The sequence below is a fragment of the Perca fluviatilis genome, chromosome 3 (genome assembly GCF_010015445.1).
Source record: "Perca fluviatilis chromosome 3, GENO_Pfluv_1.0, whole genome shotgun sequence".
NCBI classification, from domain to species: domain Eukaryota; kingdom Metazoa; phylum Chordata; class Actinopteri; order Perciformes; family Percidae; genus Perca; species Perca fluviatilis.
The window spans coordinates 35,468,839-35,492,073 of record NC_053114.1 but is presented as its reverse complement, the minus strand read 5'-3'; the positions used below and the strand labels follow the sequence as shown (position 1 = coordinate 35,492,073).

At 38.4% G+C, this 23,235-nt stretch overlaps 1 protein-coding gene across 1 annotated transcript in view; it reads left to right on the top strand.

Annotated features, from left to right (window-relative positions):
* The window catches only part of slc6a2 (solute carrier family 6 member 2), a 34,404-nt gene extending 31,410 nt beyond the window's left edge, over positions 1-2,994 (top strand). The window contains exons 14-15 of the mRNA XM_039795793.1: positions 764-835; positions 1,188-2,994. Coding sequence (XP_039651727.1) covers positions 764-835; positions 1,188-1,211 — 96 coding nt within the window. The 3' untranslated portion in view covers positions 1,212-2,994. The remainder of the gene's footprint in view (positions 1-763; positions 836-1,187) is intronic.
* Positions 2,995-23,235: the final 20,241 nt, after the last annotated feature.

The window sequence follows — 23,235 nt, the reverse complement described above, 5'->3', positions numbered from 1 at the left end:
AGATAAAGTCCATAATGACTGTTACTAATGCCTGATGTTAGATTTGATTGCACTCAGGAATGCATGTTAGGAATCATCCGTGATCCTCCAGTATTTATTCAATATTATGTCTGGTTTTTCCATTTCACTCACTGTCTTGTCATTTCAGACCCAGCCACCCCTACTCGTCCTTTAAATAGCCTTTTTCCACCAGTTTCCCCACCTGACATGCTCCTCCCCCTTTCTCAGCTGCTTCCCATTTCCCTGATTGTTTCAGTAGTATTTATACCGGCACAATTCCATTAGTCAGTTGCTAGATTGTCTTTTGCATTATGCTTAGCTCTCCAGCATTCAAACCTTATCTTACCTATCCTAATCAACAACAATATCCAGTAACTCCCTATCAACTGGACTCTGATTCCCTGCCGCTCACTGATCACTGTCGGTTACGTTTACCTTCTGGTTTTGATCCTGCCCGTTTACTGGAATAAACCTTTTGGACTTTGTTACTCACCTTGATTGTTTAAGAGTCATGCTTGTGGGTTCTTGCCTGTTCTGTGTCAGTGAGCGTTTACACCCTCTTATATATCAAGCAGTATGTGGACCCTTTGGATCCTCTAAGAATATGCAAATGTGAAAAGTCCTTTAAGAAGGCAAGAAATGAAGAATCAAATAAGAAATAAAAAGAAGAGATCTTAAAGGGCAAGTGTATGGTTTATAAATGCCTCAAAGATGATACACTTGTTTTGTGAGTAAGTGTTGTAATTGTTTTTTTCTTTTGCAGAGGATAGCCTATTGCATCACCCCAGAACATGAACAGCATTTGGTGGCTGAGGGAAATATACGGCAATTCACAGTAAGGGCGACTTTTTGTGCTTCTCATTAACAGTGTTAATTTGAACTGGCTAAATGGCTGCAATTAATAATTGTTTGTGAATTGACTTGTGCTTGACTGACTATTGCTAATTGATTTAAAATGAACATTTTAAAGAGTAGAGACATATTTTTTTCAGTGTAGGCTTTTTAAAGAGTGGCTTACAAAAACAACACATGAGGATATAACAACTGCCATGAATTATTAGCATGGAGAAAGCAGGCATCAGTGACTAAGAAAAGAAATGTCAACCAAGGCAGTTAAAATGGAATAAAATACAGTGGACATGAAGTCACAAAACAGACGTACAGTAAGACTTTCTCTTTTTTTCCAGCTTAAGCATTGGTTGGCCATCTGATGGCAATCACCCAGAATTCCCTCATCCATTCTCACATCTGGTGTTTGGAGTTCCTGTGTGCCACCAGTGGTCGGACAGACAAGAAGAGCAACAGACTCCAACCTCTCTCAGCAGCTTGCCTCTTCTCCATGTGCATTTACTACCCAATGCCTTTGTTGTCAACAGCTTAAAGCACTTTGATTTCAGAGTTAGGCCTGTTAACATTTTGAAACCATTCAAGAGCTTCATCGCTTAAGGGAGGGGCACCCCATGGGGACAATGTACTGTTATTTGCCCATGGACATTTTTATGTTTTTTATATACTATTTGAATTAATCATAACTTTACTTATGTATGTGATGCGACAATTATCTCCTGGAAGGGACATAAAGTTATAGTAAAACAAAAACAATCCCATTATCCTGTATATTAGTATGCAGGGGAGCCAAATATTTCAATTTAAAAACTTTTTTAGGTCAATGATAATTTATTATTACATCACTGTTATGTTGGAAGAAAGTCTCGCTTGCTGGTCTTGCTGTTCTGTTGGCATAGTGGCTTGTCTGTGTCAGTGCCTTATCAAGCGAGACACTCCATGTTTCTTACAGTCCGTACAGGAAGAAATAAAATCAACTGTGTTGACTCAGGAACTCACCAAATCAAGCCACAGTTAGTAGATGGCAATCTCTTGATTTGACCCAGTCCTTTGATACAGAAGTCAAACAGCTGGAGGTCAACAGTGCATCAAGGTCAAGCTCCTTAAATTATACCAGGCCTGCTATAATGCTTTTGTGTCATATTCTGTTACAGAAAAGGGAAAAGTGCATGCATCACTCCAAAGCTTTAAAAGAACTGAGACAGGCTTCATTCACCTTATACTTTGAAACGTCAGACTCACAACCATGCCTTAATCTCAAAGAAAGTCTAAGGCTGAACCTGGTCAGTGCCGGCTGTTTACTGAAGATTCAGCAAAACAAATGGCGTAACTGTTACAGTTTTGTATTATTGTTGTGTGACTTTTACTTTGCAAATGTTTGTCTGTTGTCTGCTTCTGAGGAATATATGTGGCTTTTCCTCCAAAGAGAAAGAGAGAGAGAGAGTGTGTGTGTGTGTGTGTGTGTGTGTGTGTGTATATTCAGATTTATTTGCAAACCATAAAGTACGCTGTTAGTGTACAATACATGGATGGGTGACTGCTGTCAAATGCTTCTTTCAGTGCATTAACTTAAATGCATGATAACAACGCTTATAATTTCTATTTGAAACATCTCTTGTGATGTTCCACTTTTTCATCACTATGGAAGTGCCAATATGTTCCTTTAGGAATGTTTTTGATTATCTTATTCAGTTTCTCTTTTTTATTTATTGGAATGAAGATGAATTTTACCCATGAATTATAACAGACCCTTACTGAAAGGAATAAAGCCACAAAGAAAAAATCAAATATATGTGGAATATATAAGAAGACATAAAAAATATATTCTTCTGTTATGTATAATCTTGTATTTATCAAATTGTTTATAACAAAACGTGAATGTAAAGTATTTTAAATGTAACTGTCCACAGTCATAACATAGTGTTTGATGTATAGCTAAGATGAACTATTTAGAAAAAGTATTCTTCAGAGTAACCCTGGGCTACTTTGTCACATATGAATGTGAACAAATACATCCTAGCTTTCCTGGACTATGTTTACAAAAATACTATGTACAATACCAATGTCCTGTTGAACGTGAGTGAAAACTATATATGAAGAAGTCTGAAGTATTCACACTATTATAATAAAGAATTTCTTCTACACACACTTGCTCTGATTAAATGTCACTTTTCAGAGACTTTTTGGGTCCCTCTTGTCAAACTCTGTTCAGTTTTACTGCTGACTGAGGGCTTCTTGTAGCGGCTGATTGATCCATTTTCTCTCTCTGATTCCAATGTGTCCAGCTGTATCGTAAATGTACACTGTATACCATCAGTTTTCCACCGTGAACACACTATACTAAAAACACAGTTAAAGTAGGTATTATGTTTGCAATTGTGAGTTTGGACTTATCCAGAAAGAAAACTAATCACTTACTATCATGAGTAAGGGCAATTGGGACACACAAAATGTCTTTATGTAATATTCTGTCAAGAAATTATCTTATAGAGATATTGTTGGGACATACAGTATATTGACCAGGAAGCCTTTAAGCTGTCTGAAATCAGAGCATTTACAGCAAGTTATTGGTGGACATGACCTAACTTGGCCTCTGTGTAGAGTTGAGACTTTACTGGATCCTACCCAACACACAACTTAAAGTGATGGTTCGGAGCAATTCACCCTAGGGTCCTTTGCACCATGACCTCGAGCCAAACACCCCCCAGAAGCTTTTTTCACCTGGGTCTAACATTGGGAGAGTTAGCGTAGAGTAGCGTTATCAGCTGAATAGCTTAGCCCAGGGGCTAACGGACCCACGTTTGTATCTCGTAAATTACCCCACTAATAATGCACTAAATGATACCAAACGTCTACAAGTAGTACAAATAGCTTATGCTCTCATAAAACGATGGATTGGAAAGTTTGTAAGTACACCAGAAGTTTATGTAAATAACACTTGCCTGCTGGCTTCTGCTCTCTGCTGTTGTTGTTGCTGCTGTAAGACGAGTAATTAGGGCCGTCTACAAATTACATCACCGAAAAAAGATGCAACAAAAATATTTATTAATTTAACTTTTTTTTTAAAGTAAGTGCTGTAGTATAACTAGCAGGAGACAAGTAATAATTGAGGTAAGTTTGGAGACATTACCTTATTTAATCATTGAATTAATAAATATTTTTGTTGTAACTCTTTTCGGTGTAGTAATTTGTAGACGGCCCTAAGCACTCGTCTAACTGCAGGTAGCAGCAACAGCAACAGAGAGCTGAAGAGAGCAGGCAAGTGTTCATAAACGTCTGGTGTACTTACAAACTTTCCAATCCATCGTTTTATGAGAGCATAACCTATTTGTACTACTTGTAGACGTTTGGTATCATTTCGGGCATTATTAGTGGGGTAACTTACAAGATACAAATGTGGGTCCGTTAGCCCCTGCGCTAAGCTATCCAGCTGATAACGCTACTCTAGCTAACTCTCCCAATGTTCGACCCAGGTGAAAAAAGCTTCTGGGGGGGTGTTTGGCTCGAGGTCATGGTGCAAAGGACCCTAGGGTGAACTACTCCGAACCATCACTTTAAGGGAAATGCTAGAGATAACCCAAAACTATGCCAAGCCACAGGAATCCTTTTGTAGATGTGACTAGCCATTTCACCACCCAACAAGCACTCCATCACTTGTGAAACCTACATAAGGCAGGGCTGAGATGTCTAAGACCCCATCTCAGGCAGTCAAGTTCCAAGTTCAATTCTCTCTATAAGGTAGGGCTGGGTCTGGTATGGTGGTGCAGCATACCCCATCTCTATAGGTTTCATGAGAACCTGCAAAGGATGAGCCAGTATAGATAATGGATGGATGGCAGTAGTGGCCATAGTGACAATGTACCAGGAGTGGATGAGGTTCATTGTGAGATGCTGAAGGCTCTGGATATTGGTGGGCTTTCTCGAGTGACACACTTCTTCTTGGATGTTGCATGACGGTTGGTGACAGTGCCTGTGGACCTTCAGATGTAGTGGCGGTTGCCATTTTTTGTCCTCTAATAAGTAGGATGCATTTCAAATCCCATCTGGCCTGGAAACACCTTGGGATCCACCAAGAGGACCTGGAGGATAAGACCAGGGGAGAAGAAAGACTAAGCTTTGCTTGGCCTGCTGCCACGACTTGGATGTATAAAGGAGCAGATATCTGTAATGTGAATCTAGTCAAAAAAGTCACAATGATGACATTAAAAATGTCTTAAAATTGATTTTGACTAGTGAAAATATTGGTGATTATTATTCTTACATTTTGAATGTGATTGCAGAGGGCTTGAATTATTCACGCAGCAAATCGCTCGTCACGATGCATTTAAAATATAGAGCCAGGTTAAACCTTTTATCTGTTGAAGCTGATTGCAATGTCTTGTTAGCTGCATTCAAGGCACACACAGGAGCAGAGGGAAGGCTGGGCCAAAAAAAAAACTAAACAAAACACTGGTCTTGGCAAAGATCTAAGGAGACTTTTATTGCTGAAACAATTGGCCAAGACAGAGAGAGACAGAGATAAGTTCAACAAGTAAAACAAAAACAGAGAGGACTGACCTGATTACAACAGCAGATGGGCTGTCAGGGAGAGACTGTAACAAATGTTAATGGATAATAATAATGGATTAACAAGTAGCAAAAGCCAACTGCTTGAGAAGGTCCACAAACATGTTTTTTCAGTTATGTTATCAGAAGACACAAGCCCACAGCAATTTTCAAGAGACCCAGAATGGGTCACTACAACACACCATAGAAAATATTAACAACTAGAAGAGAGTTGTTAGTCCCAGAAAATAGCAAAATTGAATGGCAGATGTCTGGTACCCTCCGCTTTCTTTGTGTTGGAATTCTAAACTCTGGTGGATTTATGAGGACTATGGTTAACTGCTCCTCAGATCTCTGCAGGGTAAATCCAGACAGCTAGCTAGACTATCTGTCCAATCTGAGTTTTCTGTTGCACGACTAAATCAACTTTTGAACGTACACATGTTCAACCAAAACAAGTTCGTTCCTGAGGCTATTTTGCAGTGGCACCGTGGCGATTGTGATTGGTTTAAAGAAATGCCAGTAAATGTTCAAGGAGTAACTTAACACCAAGCTGAAAAACAGTATTTCTCTGGCCTCTGTGTTTGAAGTTTCAAGTCTATTTCATGTGGTCAGAAGTGGGTTCTGTTGCACCAGTAACCACACCCAACAGTGACGTCACTGGCACACCCTTGAGTACACTTTTACATCACTGCAGCAAGGTGAGAAGAGACCAAAATGTCAGGACTCTACAACAACACTAAATGAATCTGTTCTGCAATTTCTGATTTTAATACAAGCTGTTTAGTAAAGCTAACAATATAGTGAAATATCTTGAATTTATCGTTTCTTGAGCTTACTTCTGGAATACAATTACACCATTGGTTATTGATGTGATTAATAAGTTAAGGCATTTTGTTACATGACATACCGGGCTCCAGGACAACAGTGGCTCTGCTGCAGCATTTTTAGCAGGATGTGTTAAAAAAAATAAGACGGTGCTAAATGTGGTTGATTACTTTGATATTAACATTGAATTTCGTGATGAGCCTTGAATTTGTCTGTCATATAAGTGCAAAGGAGCAGGTCAGGGTTAATAAAATGTAAAATGTCTAACACAGCATTATGTGTCTCCAGGATTCCTCCTGAACTAAAAACGGTATGTGATGAATATAAAGTGACCAGGACAGTTTATTGGGACAAGATAATTGCAAACTAAAACAAAACGCTATCTTCCTACCCAGTGAAATTATGTTTTCTCCTCTAGACCCACCTAATTCAACACAGTCTCACGGCAGTTCGTGAAATGGTCACGTTATTTTTAATCTATCGATTCGTGTTCATGGGGAAATTTTTCTCGTTTTTTTGTGGTCGCCAGCATGAAATGGTCTATACGGAGATTAACGGCTACACGGAGATTAATGGCAACCGCCACACACGGATTTTCGGCATTTCATACTGCTCACTACCATAGTCGTGCAACGTTAGTACACGTTAGCTTACATTTTCGTGCTGGCCACCACGAAAAATACGACAAAAACATCCCTGTGAACACGAATCAGTAGATTAAATAACGTGACCATTTCACGAACTGCCATGAGACTGGGTTGCCTAATTTGATAATGAACACTTCCATATCTGATAATCTTAATCTATCTGCCTTTGATCTGTTGTTTTGAAGTTGGGTTTGAATTGCTGCCTTTTCCATCTTGTTTCATCCCAGCCCTGCTTTGTAATGCCTCCAGTTCTACCTTAATGCAGCAAAAAGGTCAAAACCACAAACTTTCATCAAATTTGTTTAGCCAATAAAAGTCAACCCCGACCACCGCAGACTGGTTCTTAATTGGCAGCTCTGTGCACCACTAATGTGATTGGGGCCGAGGAGAGCCATTTTTTAATGCGCTTCTTTAGACTGAGGACTTGTTCTATACTCATAATCCAATTGCCAGAGAATAATCCATGTGACTGAGAAGTAAAATCCCTCTGTGGTTGGCAGGAGAACTTCTTAGAGAGAATCCTGCCACAAGGAGATCAGTGTAGGTGATGTGTGGAAAAGTTAGTTATATTTACACTCTGAGCCACATGCCACCCCTTGGCAAATGTTACAGAGGATTATTCCTCAAGTTTTGCTTCCTGTAACTACAGTGATTTATCACATGCTTACAAAGTTCTTATGAAATGCAATTGTTATGAGTGGTACAGATGCAGCAGTGTGTCAGATTTCAGATCAACTCTAATTTATATGGAGCAGTTGTTTGTATCAACTATCTGATTGTGCCTCATGAGATCTGTCTACTGTATATACAGTACTTTAAAGTTGATATCGGGTGATGACTCAGAAATGATGTTGGGAGACCTCAAAGATGACGACCAGTTCGATGAATACAAATCAAATGCAGCTTTATTTAAACAGTGAACAAACTCTCATGACAATGAGACAACCGTGAGCATACAAACGTGTCTGCTCAAGGGTGACCAACATATACATAGAAATAGATCCCTTTTAAACTCATTTTGTGCTCACACAGCATGAGATATCTATGTCAGCGCACAAGTTTACTTAAAACTGAACCTTTTATGGCAGATGCTTCTAATAGATTCTCACATTCCTGGCTCCAGTTCCTCTGTGTGAAAGTTGTACCCAAACTCATAATAGATTCTACACATTCTACGCTGTTCCTGTGGGTGAAGGTTGTCTCCAGACTAACCTTCTTGTGTAGTACCCTACATACAAGATATAAAATACATTTGAAACATGTAGGCTGAAATATCCAACCTATCAAATGTGAGCATATACAAGTAGATAGTATATAGTAAATATAGAGCTTGAAGTAAATGTCACAGATGTGTGCATAATGGCTGATTCGTTATGGTAGTGAGTAAGTGTTACTGTGGTGTTTAAATCCAAAGGCTGTTGGGTTTAACAGAGAATGTCTGTGCCTCTCTTTGGTACAAAAAATATTCCCTTGTTTTTCTTGGAAATTTGAAGAAAACTCAGTGAGCGATGAGCTTTTCCACCATGATGTCCAACAGTGACAACAACAATCCTTCAATACTTGAGGTTGAACAAAAATATTTTCTGGTAATTTAGCATGTGGCTGTTGCACCAATAGTTGTTTTCCATTTCTGAATGCCAAATTGAATGATTAAATTAATTTGGTCTGCTGCTGTTTTGTTCTATGTAGCGATTATAATGTTTCCTAAGGTGAGGCGTGACTTATGTTAAAATACTTAATTGTGAAGCAGCAACAAACTGTACTATAAGGTAGTGTTTGGGAAATCACTGCTGAAAAGTAAAATGATTTATATGTTCTTATTCCTTATGGACAAAAACAGAAACGGGAAGGAGTGCAGCTTCATCCTTGACCTCCGCATCACTCACATCTTTATCAGGGGATGAGAAAAAGAACAACAAGAAAGAAGAGCAACAAAATAATCCCAAAAGAAAGCAAATACTGTACATAAAAATAAATAATAGTCATTAATAAAGTAGAGTTCAATGTAAAAATATAATGAAATCATTTCATATTTCACCCCAAAAGCATTGTTGTTTGTGTACTTACAAAGTAAGAATGAAAGAACAGCACATGGCTTGTTGTCTAATGAGTCAGTACATGAGAACATTGGATACTTCATAATCCAGCTCACGCACCTGATTTTCTAAAGGGTAAGTACACTGTAAGTACAGGAGAACAGTGGCTACTTCATAATTCAGCTAGGGCCCTTGAATATACTGACTCACAATGAAGCTCAGCGCAAATTCTTTCAGGAAGATGTCATTAACCCAATCACTACTCTTTCTTCTTAAATCAAATCAGCTGTTTAGAAGCGATACTTTCAGTTAAACCAATCAGACTTGGCCACGAAATTCAAGGGCCAATCACAGCCTTACAACTCTGCTTTAAATCTGTTCTCTCCCAGTGCTGTCAGCTGTCGTTTCAGGCAAAGCGCTCAACCCTGGTCTCTGGTCTCCTTCTCCACCGCCACCAGTGTCTAGACTCCATCGGGGGTTATGTTCCTGTTCTCTACCCCTTTACAAATATCAATAATTCGATGGAGTCTAATCTCCAAAAGACTTTGTACATTTTATCATGCAGTTGTACAATAAATATTTTTGCATATCTGCAAACGAAGTCTCTCCTGATTGAATTTTCTTTTGGGGTTGTTTGCCGCTCCACATTTCTGGAATGCGGCACAAAGCATTTAAATTGGTCTCTACCCCATCTGTCAGTCAGTTTAAGGCTTTGATAAATGACTTCTATATATCTACTATTTTTTGTATCTGTTATAATTTAAATGTTATTGTAATAATTATTATAATGTAATTTGCTGAATATGCTGTGCACCCATTGAAAATGAGGGTCTACCTCAATGGGCCCCGAGTTTTAAATAAAGGTTTGAAATGAAATGATATTAAATTTGACAGGGTACTCACAGAGTAAGAAGAAGAGAACAGCACATACATTGTTGTTACTGTGTAATTACATCACTGTATTATGACTGTATGATGTTTTTGTCCTTGGATGAGAACACAATCTTTCCATAGCTGTGCTCTTGAGAAATGTAAGTCTACCTGATAGGTGCTGCAATGCTGGATCAACATGCCTTCTAGGAGCTAATTTTCAAAAGTATAGATCCATTTCAAAAACGTTGTACCTTGCTTTAACCAACGTTCAGGTTTCTGTTCTGCATGCAAATTAGTACACTCGAGAAAACATTTAATATAAAAAATAGTTGTCTATGTCTTACTAATGTAAGTAATCAACTGGGGAAGTTGCATTGTGATATATGTTAGTTAAATGTTTACTATATTCACCTGCAGTGTCTCCCTTTAAGGTGAATGATTATCAATAAGTCACATTCAACTCTTTTTCAAATGGAGTCACTGAAGGCTTGACAGTCTGTAACCACAGAGCAGCTGGGGGCATGGCATTATGGCCAGCATTCTTTACAGGCAGGAAACTCCTCTCCTCCCATGGGCACACTCCATGCATGATGCATTTCCTGTTTATATCTTGGGCCACCCCAATAACTGTGAATACCATAAAGAACCTGGACTAAGTCCAAATAATCTTCACAAAAATCAGAGAACTGTAAAGACAATGTGACCTTTTCCTCCACATTTGTGGTTCGATTCCATCCTTATTTGTCCATAGTAGCAAAGGGTTCTATAAAAAAAGTTGTGCCTGTTTCCTGTCTCCTAAGTGAAAACAGACTTGAATCTAATACATGTCAAATTTTGATTCCCACATAAGATATGATAACATATGGACACAGCTTCTCAGAACTCCTGGAAAATATTTCTGACCTCAGGACATGAGTTTAACCTGGACACTGAAGCTTAAATGAGTTAATGTCCCGGAAACACTAAATATGTATCTACGTGTGTCGATAAAACCATATTATTTTAGAGAGGAATATGTTGTAGGAGTTGTAACCATAATATGGGCCCCCTCCACTCTGTGATAAACCACATGTTAAGTTAAAGACATTCAAAATATTGTCTATTATTATGTGATCCCACAGTTCAAGTAATTTATTGCTAGCTACACACAAATAAGCAAACTGTGTAACTTCATATTAGAGTCTTAGTACTCTTAAAGCTGCCAAATGTATGCGTGAAAGGCCCATTGTCTGTGTGCGTGCATAAGAACACGCATTCTTGCGTATGCATGTGTGCTTATGTATACTTTTATAAGAACGTGGGTGCACACACACACAAACTGTGTCCACACACATGCAAAAACTTCCATTGCAGACCACAAAAATCTGATATAAATCCTTCTGGGAGGGTTATTGTGAGGTTGATGTTTAAAAATAGACACAGAGTTTCTCCACACATTTTCCATTAATTTCACATGTTAAAAATACCAGTCTGGGCACAAAGACAGCAATTCCGTCCATTCATTGTCACACTATACATCATTTTCATTGTTTATGTTCAACACGGTATTGAATGACATTTCCAGGGGTGATATGAAGTTGATTTGGCAATTTAGTAGAGTAGGGCTTTTTTAAATCTTCACAGTGAAGATAAGACCACCAGGGTTCTATGTGCACTTACTTGTAAGCATGATGATATCTCATTCTGAATGAAATGTATACTATTGACATTGAGGAAAATTTTTGTTTATTCAATCATTACAAATTCAATTAAAACAAGAAGAGAACAGTGAGATTGAGTTATGCTGACCTTACATGTCAGTTCACAGCCATGCTTATCTCTTGAACATCAGTAATAGGAACAGTTCCAGATCTGCCTCATCTTGACACATAAATTAAAATGAATCAAATCACAACCAGATCCAACGGGACTTTTAAAACAAAGTCCAAAGAGGATGCACATTTAAAAAATAAACTGCAGTACTTGTTCCAATTGTATGAATAAGCATTGATGTGAAAATAAAATGCTTTATATATTATGTTGTATACTATGGTAACATCAAGGGCTCACAGTGCAGCTACATTACTCCCTGTGTGGACTGTTTGTTTTATGTATGTGAATTTACTTTTAATGTTTGTGCTCCAGGAGTGTAAAAACGTGTATTCATTTAAGCATGTCGGTGTGTATGTGTGTGTGTGCATGCATTTATATTTGACAAACAATAATTCCCTCTTTATTTAGTTAGTGTAATATGGTTTACATTTGGTCTTTTTAAGGGCTTTTCACCATTGATAATCAGTGGCAGTTCTGGCTCATTTATACAACAGGTGCCAGACTGGGCCCACTTGTTCTTTTGGAGGGGCCAGTTAAATTAACCATGAAACTAAGTGATGGACGGTGTTCATTAAAGCAGCGGCTTGGGATGAGAAATAATTGTAAGGAAGCCAAGTGAGATGGCCAAGATTCTCTAAAAATAGGTAATGAAATGAAACACACAATGTAGTTGGCCTGCATTTTACTCACGCATTTTGTAAATAACCCCAACCCGTTTTAAGCTAAGGCTCTCTGACGGCAAGGTAAAGCTGTGAAAATATTCTCAACATAGCGTACAATTAAAAAATTATATTGATTTTTTTAAGTGGCTTAAATAAAGACCATTGTTTGTGGACCAAACCAGAGTAAAAGCACAACTAAATATTGTAATTGTTTGAAATATTATTCGGTGGGAAAAAAAACACACCTCAAATGGGATACTGGGATGTTGTTCTATGTCCTCTGGATGTGTAAGTGTAGGCAATAGCTACTTGATTAGCTGATGGCATATCTATGCTGTTTGTGTTTTCAAGTTTAAGTTTTTGCTCAGTGCCAAAACATTGTTTATGCATCCTTATGGAAAACAAAATGTTGGAGATATCTCATGGTGGGCTAGGCTACTTTTAATGTTGTGAACTGAACTCTATAACCTAGAACAACACATTACAGTTTGTTCTTATACCATATGTAAAAGGGGATGTGGTGGGAAGAGAGGGAAGTGAATAACAGAGATAAGCAGATGACGGTTGAAACTGCTGTAGAAGTCCCCAGTCACTGTGTGCTTGCGGCTTAAATTTGTGTTACGCTTTCCATCCATCCTCATGGGGAGTGTTCCCAAAAGTGTTATTTTAGAAGCTCTAAGAAAAGGATTTCCAAATAGTTAGACATTAGACTTTCTTTTTATAGTACACTAATTTGTTTTTTCCGGCTAGAGTAATTTGTAGTAATAGAAATGTGATAATTAGTCTAAGCAAGCCTAGTTCAGATGGACCACAGGTATGTAATGTTAGAAACACTTTCAAAAAAGTAAAACTTTACCCTTTCTGGTACTAAACTCTTTACATATAGATTTCACAAAGGTATCACTGGTTTCTTAACATTGATTGGATGTACCATCTGAATCAACATGTACAGTATAATGGACCCTGTGCATTACAATCCATATATATTGAGGTGTACATAAAAACACAATTGGCAAAAGAGCTTTTAAGTTTAAGACTCCAGCAGATTGGAATAATCTATCTGTGGAAATAAGATCAATTTCTTTACTTGGTTTGTGTAATACATGCCCTGTCTGCTCACATTACAATAAACTGTTATTAAAGATGCATGCAATCCTTATATCTACTGTCCATACCTAATGTTTATATTTGACTGTATTTAGAAAATCACTCATACTCTACTGTTTACTTGTTTACTTATTTACTTTTTATTGGCCATCTTGGCCTTTTGGTGGTTGTAATGTATTGATGGACATATGCAGGTGGTGTTGTTGTTTTGTTTTTGTTTTGTTTAGATTTTATACTTCTCTGTTGTTATGTAATTACTGTGTTATATGTTGGGACCCCCTCGAAAATGAGATGATACATCTCAAGGGATTTAATCCTAATAAACAAATTTAAACAAATTTGAACATAAATACACCTACTTAATTACTGCTACACAGTGGCGATCTTAGACCCTTTTTAGGGGGGCCTTAAAAATTATGATAATAAAAAACAAATACATAAAAAAAAATCAATTTTAGTGCTTCGAGTAAGAGTTTGCGAACTTGTCTGTTAGTGACAGAGGGCAAACAATTACAGGTTCAAAGAAACAGGTTTAATGTCCTGTGTCACTGTCGCCAATGCTATGCACCTGTAACCCAGTTGAGGAAAGTTTTATTTTTTATTTATTTATTGTTCACACCTCATTATCATTTCATTTGATGCTGGTAGTCCATAAAGGGACTTTCGTAGTTTTTTCATATGTTCAATATTTTGCATTTGTCCTCAGCCCTAATAATAAATACATATATTCATTGTTATCCACTGAAATTACTGTTTTAACACTTTTGCAAGGCACTGTATCCATGTCACATTCTCATTAGGGGCTGAGCCCCCCTAAAGGTCTGATCCTAGAATTGCCCCTGCTTGCTACATACACTACCTGTTCCTCGTTCATGTGATTAATGACTAAGTCAACAGTCCAAGTCAACAATGGTCAGTGCTAAAATTTAAGTGAATTTAGGCAGCTAATCAACATCACTTGTCCTTTTGCAGGCAAACAAGACAGAGTTCAAGGCCAGTTAGTTGCTATAATTTCAAAGGAACAAATGTGGAACCTACCCACTACTGGAGAAGCTTTGAGTTTATAACTACGTATTGTTGGCCAGGTTTTTATTTATCATTACGCAATGCTGAAAAGAGTTTAGATGATCTGCAATGGTAATACAGAGATAAAGCAAAGCAGAAGAGGTATGGAGTTAGAACAGGAACAGTAAGGAAAAAAGGAAATATTGACCATACACAGGAAAGCCTTACACAAGAAATGCCAGAGTTCAGAGTGGGCTGTGGGTCCAGAAGATTGACGTTCTCTCCTAATATGCAGATTATATGTAAATCACACTCTCGCCTCAAACCCCTCCCCTCCACGCCAAATAATTGAAAAGAATGTTAAAACTGAAAAACAAAAAAATTAAAAACAACTGGCTGCGTGAAAAAAACCTGACACTGAAAAAACAGAAGATGGTCATTGAAAAACACATAATTCAAAAACTATCAAAATGAAAATAAATGTTTTAACTGAACGTTTTCAGTGCTAATGTTCCTTATTCAATGCCAAATTTAATTTCCGATGCCTTACCATCACTGTTCTAGCTCCATAAAATACAAACATGTCCTGTGGTGAGTGAGGGGAGAATGTTTGTTTTAATCTAACCCTGGATTTGTTTCTAACTCTTCTGAGTCTGGTCCTTGGTCTCCTTTCAGTTTTCTTCCTCTCTCTTCCGCACCCTTATTTTCCCTGTTTTTACCTTCCTCTCCTCTCTGTTTCTCTTTTATGCTCTCATTTTAATCCAGTTTTCGCTGGTTCCTAGTCTGCAATCTGTCACAGATGGAGTATGGTCCTGATGTTATCATGTCCATCAGCAGCAGATTTCCTGAGAGGATTTTGTGTGTGTGTGTGTGTGTGTGTGTGTGTCTGTGTGTGTGTGTCTGTGTGTGTGTGTCCTTGTGGACAAAAACAAATCTATGCAATACTAAGCAAAGCTTTGGTGTGACGCCCAAAAGAAGAAAGAAAGATATTGTTGCAGATTTTGAATGGACCTTCCTAATAAAGTAATTTATCATGTAAACTAAACAAAAGAAAACAGTTTGCTGTAGAAAAAGTGGAATAAAATAGTGATTTAAGAAACTTTAATAAGCACATTTACTATTAATACAACTGTACTTTCAGAACAGACTTTATGCGTTTAAACATGCTGTGTATTCCACATCCTGCTTTGCCAAAGTATCTCTGTGATAAGACACAACATGTGCATCAAGTGTGTGTTAGAAGAGAGACATAAGTTATCTGAGCTGTTTTCTTATCAAACAAATTTATAGTCTCAGCCAGGGCATCTGGTGTGGGAGCCAAGGTCCAATACGTTATAGAGGAATTGAGTGGCATACAGAGGGAATTACAGAACACCTGGAGGATATAAGGCAGGTTATTGACAAGATGGTTCATAATAAAGTGGAAAATACATAAGATGGGGGTATGCTGGTTAATACCCTTGGCTTTTTTCATTGGTGGCTTTGGGAGGGCCATGCACTATGCTGCTCCAGTGTCTATCTAGACCGGCTTCATTTGTCAAGTCATGTTAACTCTCGATCACATCTGATCAATGTTGTACTGAAATCCACCTGATCTGATATAACTAGAAAATTCATTTTCTGGAAAAAATATCTGATTATTTCATGTAGTTGATGCTCCAAAGTCTGCAAGTTGACCTGGAGGATAACAAACATGTTTGCTATGACCAGAAGAATATTTTGACATCCATTACATTTATAGAATAAACACATAGCATTAAATCCCATTGTTTTGAATGTCAGATGTCTAAAATGTAATTCTAAACTTTATGCAAGTATAGTGTGAAATGTTTGTCAATCATACATACAGCATGCAACCTAAAGCATCAAATACATAAAGGCTCCAATAAAGGGTTTCATAGGGTTGAAAAATACATATAGCCAACAACAAATGGTTGTGATAGCACCATTTGTTCAAGACATCCGCAAAACAGTGACCTATACTGTTAAATCCCAATCCCTGTGATTACAGACCAACACTGAGAAAATATTTATGTTTTCATCAACATAAAACATGGTAAAGATCTTACATATAGCTTGCAAATAAATGTACTTAAATATAAAGTACCGCTAAGTGGTGGAATAGCCTACAAAAAGTCATGAATCATATACATGACTGATGTGAAGGCTGAATCAAAACCTCCCAACTAGTGATACAAAATTAGACTTCATGCAGTATTACTTAGCAAGTTACTTAGAATAATGAATAACAAATGTGTCACAGCTTAAAAAACAAAACTAGGTAAAACATTCCAAAAAGCAACCACCAGACCTCTTCACATGGTGTAAACAATTGCAAATCACACACAGTCAAAAAATGACATAACAACCGATAAATGTGAAATTAGGTGATTCCATATCCGTTCATAGCTCCAGCAGGCCCTGTCCATGGTGCTGAGGGTCTGTGGGTTGACAACACACAGCCCTAACACACACAGCTACATCTAGGCAAAAACGAGGCCTTGGATTTTTCCCATTGCAAGTAAAAACAATAGACGTTTTTTACAGCAAGCGTTTTGAGTAGACTCCTTTGTCATTTCACCTCGCAGAACACGGGAGGTGCTATCGCTGCCTCGATTGCTTAGTTAGTTTGTGTAATTGTGTGACTTTGGTAAACCAAGTTTGTGGTATTGTGTGACTTTCAGATCCAACCTAATGTGGCGTCCACATCATCGCAGGTAAATTAAATATATTTGAAAAATCTTGAACCGAACCTGGAATATGCCTAAAGCAACCAATCTCCGACTTAATAAACACACCTCTCTGACTGTACCTCTCGGTAAAACTGTCTACCATGAGACAGAATATATGAGACATTTTTTCTACAACTTCCCCTTCCCTAAAAATGAATGCAGTCATCTGTAACTGCTGTTTTGAGGACGACTTTTAAGTGTTTTGTGTAAGTGTTTTTACTGTACATTATTGAAACATGCTGTTGCTATGACACACGCCTACCTGATTCAGCAATCAGGACCCTAAACATCAGATTTACAAAGAGGATGTAGAGCAGATGTAGGAATGGGAGACAGGTTAGGTTAAGCCTGGAGCCAAGCAATACAGTTGAACAAAACAAAGTACAACTCAATATTAAATAGGGATGATATAATATTATAATTATAATAAATATTATATTCTATATAATATTGAATCAAGTCTAAAGGCAGTTTGTTGACTATCAGTTGAGAGGTCAGTTATGCCTCTTTATGTAATACAGATACTGATGTTACAGTACAGTTACACATTGTGTGGCAGGAATAAGACCCAGACCCACAGACTGAAACCACCTTACAGACCGGTCAAGCTGCTTTGGAGACAATATAATACCATGGCCAACCTTTCAGTCACCATTGCTGCCATGCTGCATGGCATTTATTGTCCACAGATGCAGATCTTCAGTGCTAGAGACAAAGTGGTAGGGGCCCTGGGGCCACGTCAAGCTAATAATGGCAGGCAAAGGTAATTGGATCGACTTAAGTCCCCTCAGGCACAGTGCTAGAAAATCCTAATCAATGTAGAGAGACAAGAAGTGCAAAGCTTTCCCAGCCAATTAGATTTTGCCATGTAGCTAAATACTATTAATTCATAACACAGAGAAATCCCCTCTTTCAAACAATAGTCTTTAAAGTTGTTCTTTATCTCATGAAATTTAAGGAACTACACAAGGTGGCTGTGGGGAAAGATGGTCTGGGAAATACACTAAAAGGTGTTCATTAACATCACAGTGTTCCACAATCTTTGACAATGACATAACTGATTACTACATCAGTTTAAAAGGTGTGATTTAACTATTTATTTTAAAAATTAGTTACACAAATATTCCTGCAGAAAATGAGATGTATTGTATTGTAAGCAGAGGACATTCAATATGCCTTTCAGTATGTTAGTTTGAACTACAATTTGACTTAAAGCTTTAGTGCTTAACTTTTAATATTAATGAACGTCTGTTACATTCGAGCCATTGCCAAATGAAATGCAACAAAGCTAATTAAGACTATCAGCTCCACACAACTCTCTCTCTCTGTGTATTTCTCAGTATGGCTATGTTCAGAAGATTGTGTCGTCTGGTGACTTTCTCACGCAGAAACTCTGGTGAAGATAATTACCTCTTCTGAAGAGTCCATCATGTTTTTTTTAATCCTCCGTGTCATCCTTGGCTACTAGCAACTGTGTGGAGGAGGGGTGGGGGCGCATGCGCGATCACGGAAGGCTTGTATCATGTGGACGCGCCAACAGTTTTGTTGTTATTACTTAGAATTCCTCATGGAGGAGACATAAACTACGCACTATAGCTTTAAAGGCACAGTTCATCCCTTAAACCAAAAATAAATTTGTTTCCTCTTACCTGTAAGGTTATTTATTAAATCTAGATTGTTTTGGTGTGAGTTGCCCAGTGCTGGAGATATCGACAGTAGAGATCAGAGCATGTGAGCGAAGCACGAGCGAGCAGGGAGCGTGAGGATTTTGGATGGAGCGCAGAGCGGATTTTTAAAATGCGTCAGCTTAGTCGCCTTATCTCCCCTACTCCAATTTCCCTCTGGTACCGCTCACACCATGAGTTTGAAGCATGCCCGCACTCGTCTCTGTTTTACTGCAGCAAAGTACATGCAGATGAACGGAACCCACCCACCCTCCCTCTCCATGCCGCCAGTGCCTGTCATCCAGCGGACGTTTTGCTGGTGCAGCTCTGGGCATGAAGGGAGGGTGGGCGCCATTTATCAGATAAATATAACGCAGCTCTTTTCTTTTTCTTTTTTAAATTGGAGCGAGCGTGGAGTGATCTTGAGTGGAGGGGCTACGAGCGGGTTTGAGGGTGGGAGCGGAGGGAAAGAACAGCTCACTTCTCCACTCCGCTCACATGCTCTGGCTCGGCCTTCTCTATAATATAATGGAACTAGATGGCATTCAGCTTGTGGTGATGAAAGCACCAAAAAATACATTTGAAAAATTCAACAGTAATGTGTCTTTTTAGAAATCATGACCCTCTTACTCATGATAATCCATAGACCTGGTTGTAAGCAGTTTCATGTAGGACCTATTTTCTTTCAATCTGACTACACCTGTCCGTATCACCATGCAAAAGTCCCTCATGCTCTAACATTGCATTGGTAGCTTGTTGAGATTAGTTTATAGCTAACTGATACTGCTCAACCTTATCCTTTTAAAAAAAAATGCTGGTCTTTGGTAAATTCTGATTGTTTGTGTTTACCATTTTGTTTTGTTTTCTTTTGCAACATTGTTGATTGTTCGATATAAATAATAAATCAAATCAAATCAAAATGTTTATATCTCGCACCAACACAAGCATGAGCCTTTCCTCCATGACTCACTTGCTTCTGTATGGTAATACGGTTGGTGCTTGTATTTCAGTAGAAAGAAAATAGTTCCTACATCAAACAACCACGTCTGTGGATCATCTTGAGTAACCAGGTCATGATTTCTGGAAAAAGACACTGCTATTAAGTCTTTCAAATATTTGTTTTTGGTGCTTTGATCACCACAAGCTAAGTGCCATCTAGTTCCATTATATTGTAAAAAAATATATAGAAGAAATAGAAATATAATAGAAATAGATTGATAAATAGCACTACAGGTAAGGGAAAATATGTATTTCTTTATTTTTTGTCCCTTTAAGACCAACTTCTCTTTAGAAATACATGGACTACCACCAGAAAATGGTTGAATCAAAGTTAATATTTTCTGAAATTGATTAAGGTCACTCTGAACACCGGAATAATGTATTCAACTCAAATACAGTTAAGAAGCATAAATGTTTAGAGTTTTCATGAGAGTCTTCATTTCTGTTTGTGAATTTTCTGTCATTTATGGTGCCTTTAAGAGAAAAAGTGTTGTGGGATTGACTGTAAATAAATGTCTGCCAAATTAAATATTGAGAGGTTATCCTGAAATATATATAATTTATTCATTAGGCGTTAAATGTCTGACACATAGAGGGAGATCACTTATACTGTTTCGTCCAGAGGCTGAGAAGACCAAATGAATTTGCAGAATGTTTGAGGTATTCTAAGGCTGCCATCTAGTGGCTGATAGCCATAATCACAAGTCAGAGAAGTGAGAACTGCAACTGGTAGCACCATGTGAAAACCAAAGACAGTGAAATAAATGGACACAGTGGCACCATATACTTCGACGGAGACCAGTGAAGTAAATTATAAGCACTTTTCCGGTGATGACTGAGCGTTACTGCGCAGCCTCAAACTGAGCTTGACGACGTAGATGTGACGTGAGCAACCTGTCTGAAAGTTGTAAGTCTTCTGGTAGCTGTGCCAAGAGAAATCTGAATCATTCCCAATCTTGTGGATAAAGTGGATCGTGGATAAATGTTACTTCATATGAATTCACTTGCCACATACCAAAGTATTTCCAAGCCATCAAAACGTTTCTGAAATATTTTGTTCCGATGCTTTCATGGACTCTCTAAGGGCTTCTCCCGATTGCCTGCGAGCTTCTCCTGACTATATGGTAATTTCTCTACTGTGCAACAGAAAGTCGTGTGGTGAGGACACAATCATTTCCTAATCCTATTTTTACAAAAACGGTTGCTACGGGGCCATAACGTGAGACACAAGGTAATGGAGCCTTTTATTCATTGTCGTGTTTCTTTAGAAATAATCAATGGACAAATAGAGTCTTAAAACGCTTTAGATGTAAAGTTATTTGCTGTCAAAGTGACGCCAAAATGAATGGGAGTCAATGGAATGCTAGCAGAAGGTGATGGCTTGTTAGCCTAAGGATCATCCCATAGGAGGCACGCTTTCCGGATGCTCGCTTACCCTCTTGGTAAAAACACAAGCTCAAGTCATTCAGGTAAAAGAACATTGGTCATCCATCTCCTGGTATCACAGCTGTTCAAGTGCCACATTGGCACAAAAGTGCATGGGGCCAGGAGTAGCCAATAGCAGTTTGTCGTATTCACAAGCTCAGCGTGGAAGTAAAATGAGAAGAATTTGATTGATTTGATTTTTTTGGAGCATTCTTCAAATCTAGTCGGCCACAAGTTGTCTGCATAACTGCCTGCCTTCTGTAACCTCAGCTAATCATTTGTTGTTTAGCTATTTCAGAAATGTCAATGTGTTGGAAATGTACAGGGTCATTTGTGCAGTCTTTTTCTACAGTGAGATCCATGGCCTGACCTCAATTGATCTTTGACCATACCATGTAAGCGCAGAAGTGATGCAGGACCAGCCCAGGACAAATGTTAGCAGCTCCCATTGTAGTACTTTCTCACATCAGTCTCTTCCTATGCTGTAAACAAGCTGACCCTCATGAGCCTAATGTTTCCTGGGACCTGCCCCTCCTGCTTACATGTCTTTCCACAAGACTGAATAATTGTGGTGGAAGAAAAGAATGCTTCATGGCCTGCCTGCCTGCTGCTCACTGACCTTCACTTTTACACAGCACTGCATGGGTTAGTCAAGCTAGGAAATAACCTTATATGGTTGATGGCATCTCATGTGTATTACTTTGCCAAGTTAGCAAGTCAGTCAGGAAAATAAATTACTTCTTTTACGTCAAAGCCTCAGTCTGTCTGGAGAGACAAGAAAATAGCAATAAGTTGTTTGGGACAGGGCTGTTAAACACAGTTTATGTGTCCACACAACCAAGGTTTTTCAAAGTGTCAAAAGGCAGGACATCCTCTGCATATCGGTCTTTGACAACATTACAAAAAAACAATCATCTCATATGATCAAGCCTGCATTTCAGTAGATTGTTATTAATATATCACATTTATATTGCATTTTAGGTAGTCCATACATCCTATTACCCGTGACTGTAAGGGTTGGCCTTGAATGTTGGGAAAAAAAAGGTCTACAACTGAAAGCTTGTTTGTAATTATGTATGCAGATCAGCAACTCTTATTTCTGCATATAGGTACATGTGGTTGTCCCTCCAGCACCTCAGCCAAGTGAGTAAATTACACTTCATAGATTATTATCCAAACTCTTTTTCTTCGGATGGCAGATAGTTGTTTCTAAATCAAAGTGAAAAACACCCAAGACACACTCACTGCTGACAAAGCTTCTGCAATCCAAACATAGCAGTAGAAAGATCTAAAACGGCCTTAAACAGGACCTCTAATTACAGCCTTGCTAGAGAGTCTTTGATTTCTGCTTTTTAAGGTTTGAGTAGCTCCTATTCTTGGAAAGAGGGGGTAAACTTTACCCTCTGTTAGTGATGTCACGGTAATTCACTGCTGAGCCTTCCCCTGATAGCTTCAACAGCTGGGCAAGTCAATTCAAGTCACAGGTTATGTCCAGTCAAGTCGAGTCCTTAGCATTCATTTATTGTCATATAGTGAATGATTTAGTAAAGATTGGGGAAAAAGCAACATTTCGAATTTTGATTGACCATGGGGTCGAAGGTTGAAATGTTATCCAACTGTTCAACAGTTGGAATGGGGGCTGGGATTTCCTCTCTTTTTGACAAAGTATCTTTTCTTTCTACCCTCTACTTCCCACTCTTTTCCACTCTGTGGTTCCACTTCACCAATTCAGTTTGATTATTTTCCAAACTGCCACGTCGCTGTCTGTGTGTTTTGGGAATGGCCCGCATAAACAGAGGACTGTCTGTCTGTCTGAACCTTGAACAGACATGGTTCACTCTGTTAGCTGTCTATGACACAGACAGCAGAAAGGGCTCACCCTACTCACCCTCTCACTCTTCATGACTCAGGGATGAAAATGCTTTAATCAGAGTTGTGCCCTACGGGTCACTCCTACTCCTTGAGGGGGTGTGAGTGTCTTTCCAAATGCATCTCCGAGACCTCCATTCCCTTTCTGTTCAAACAAAAAGACCAGGAGGGGCTGGCCTGTGGGC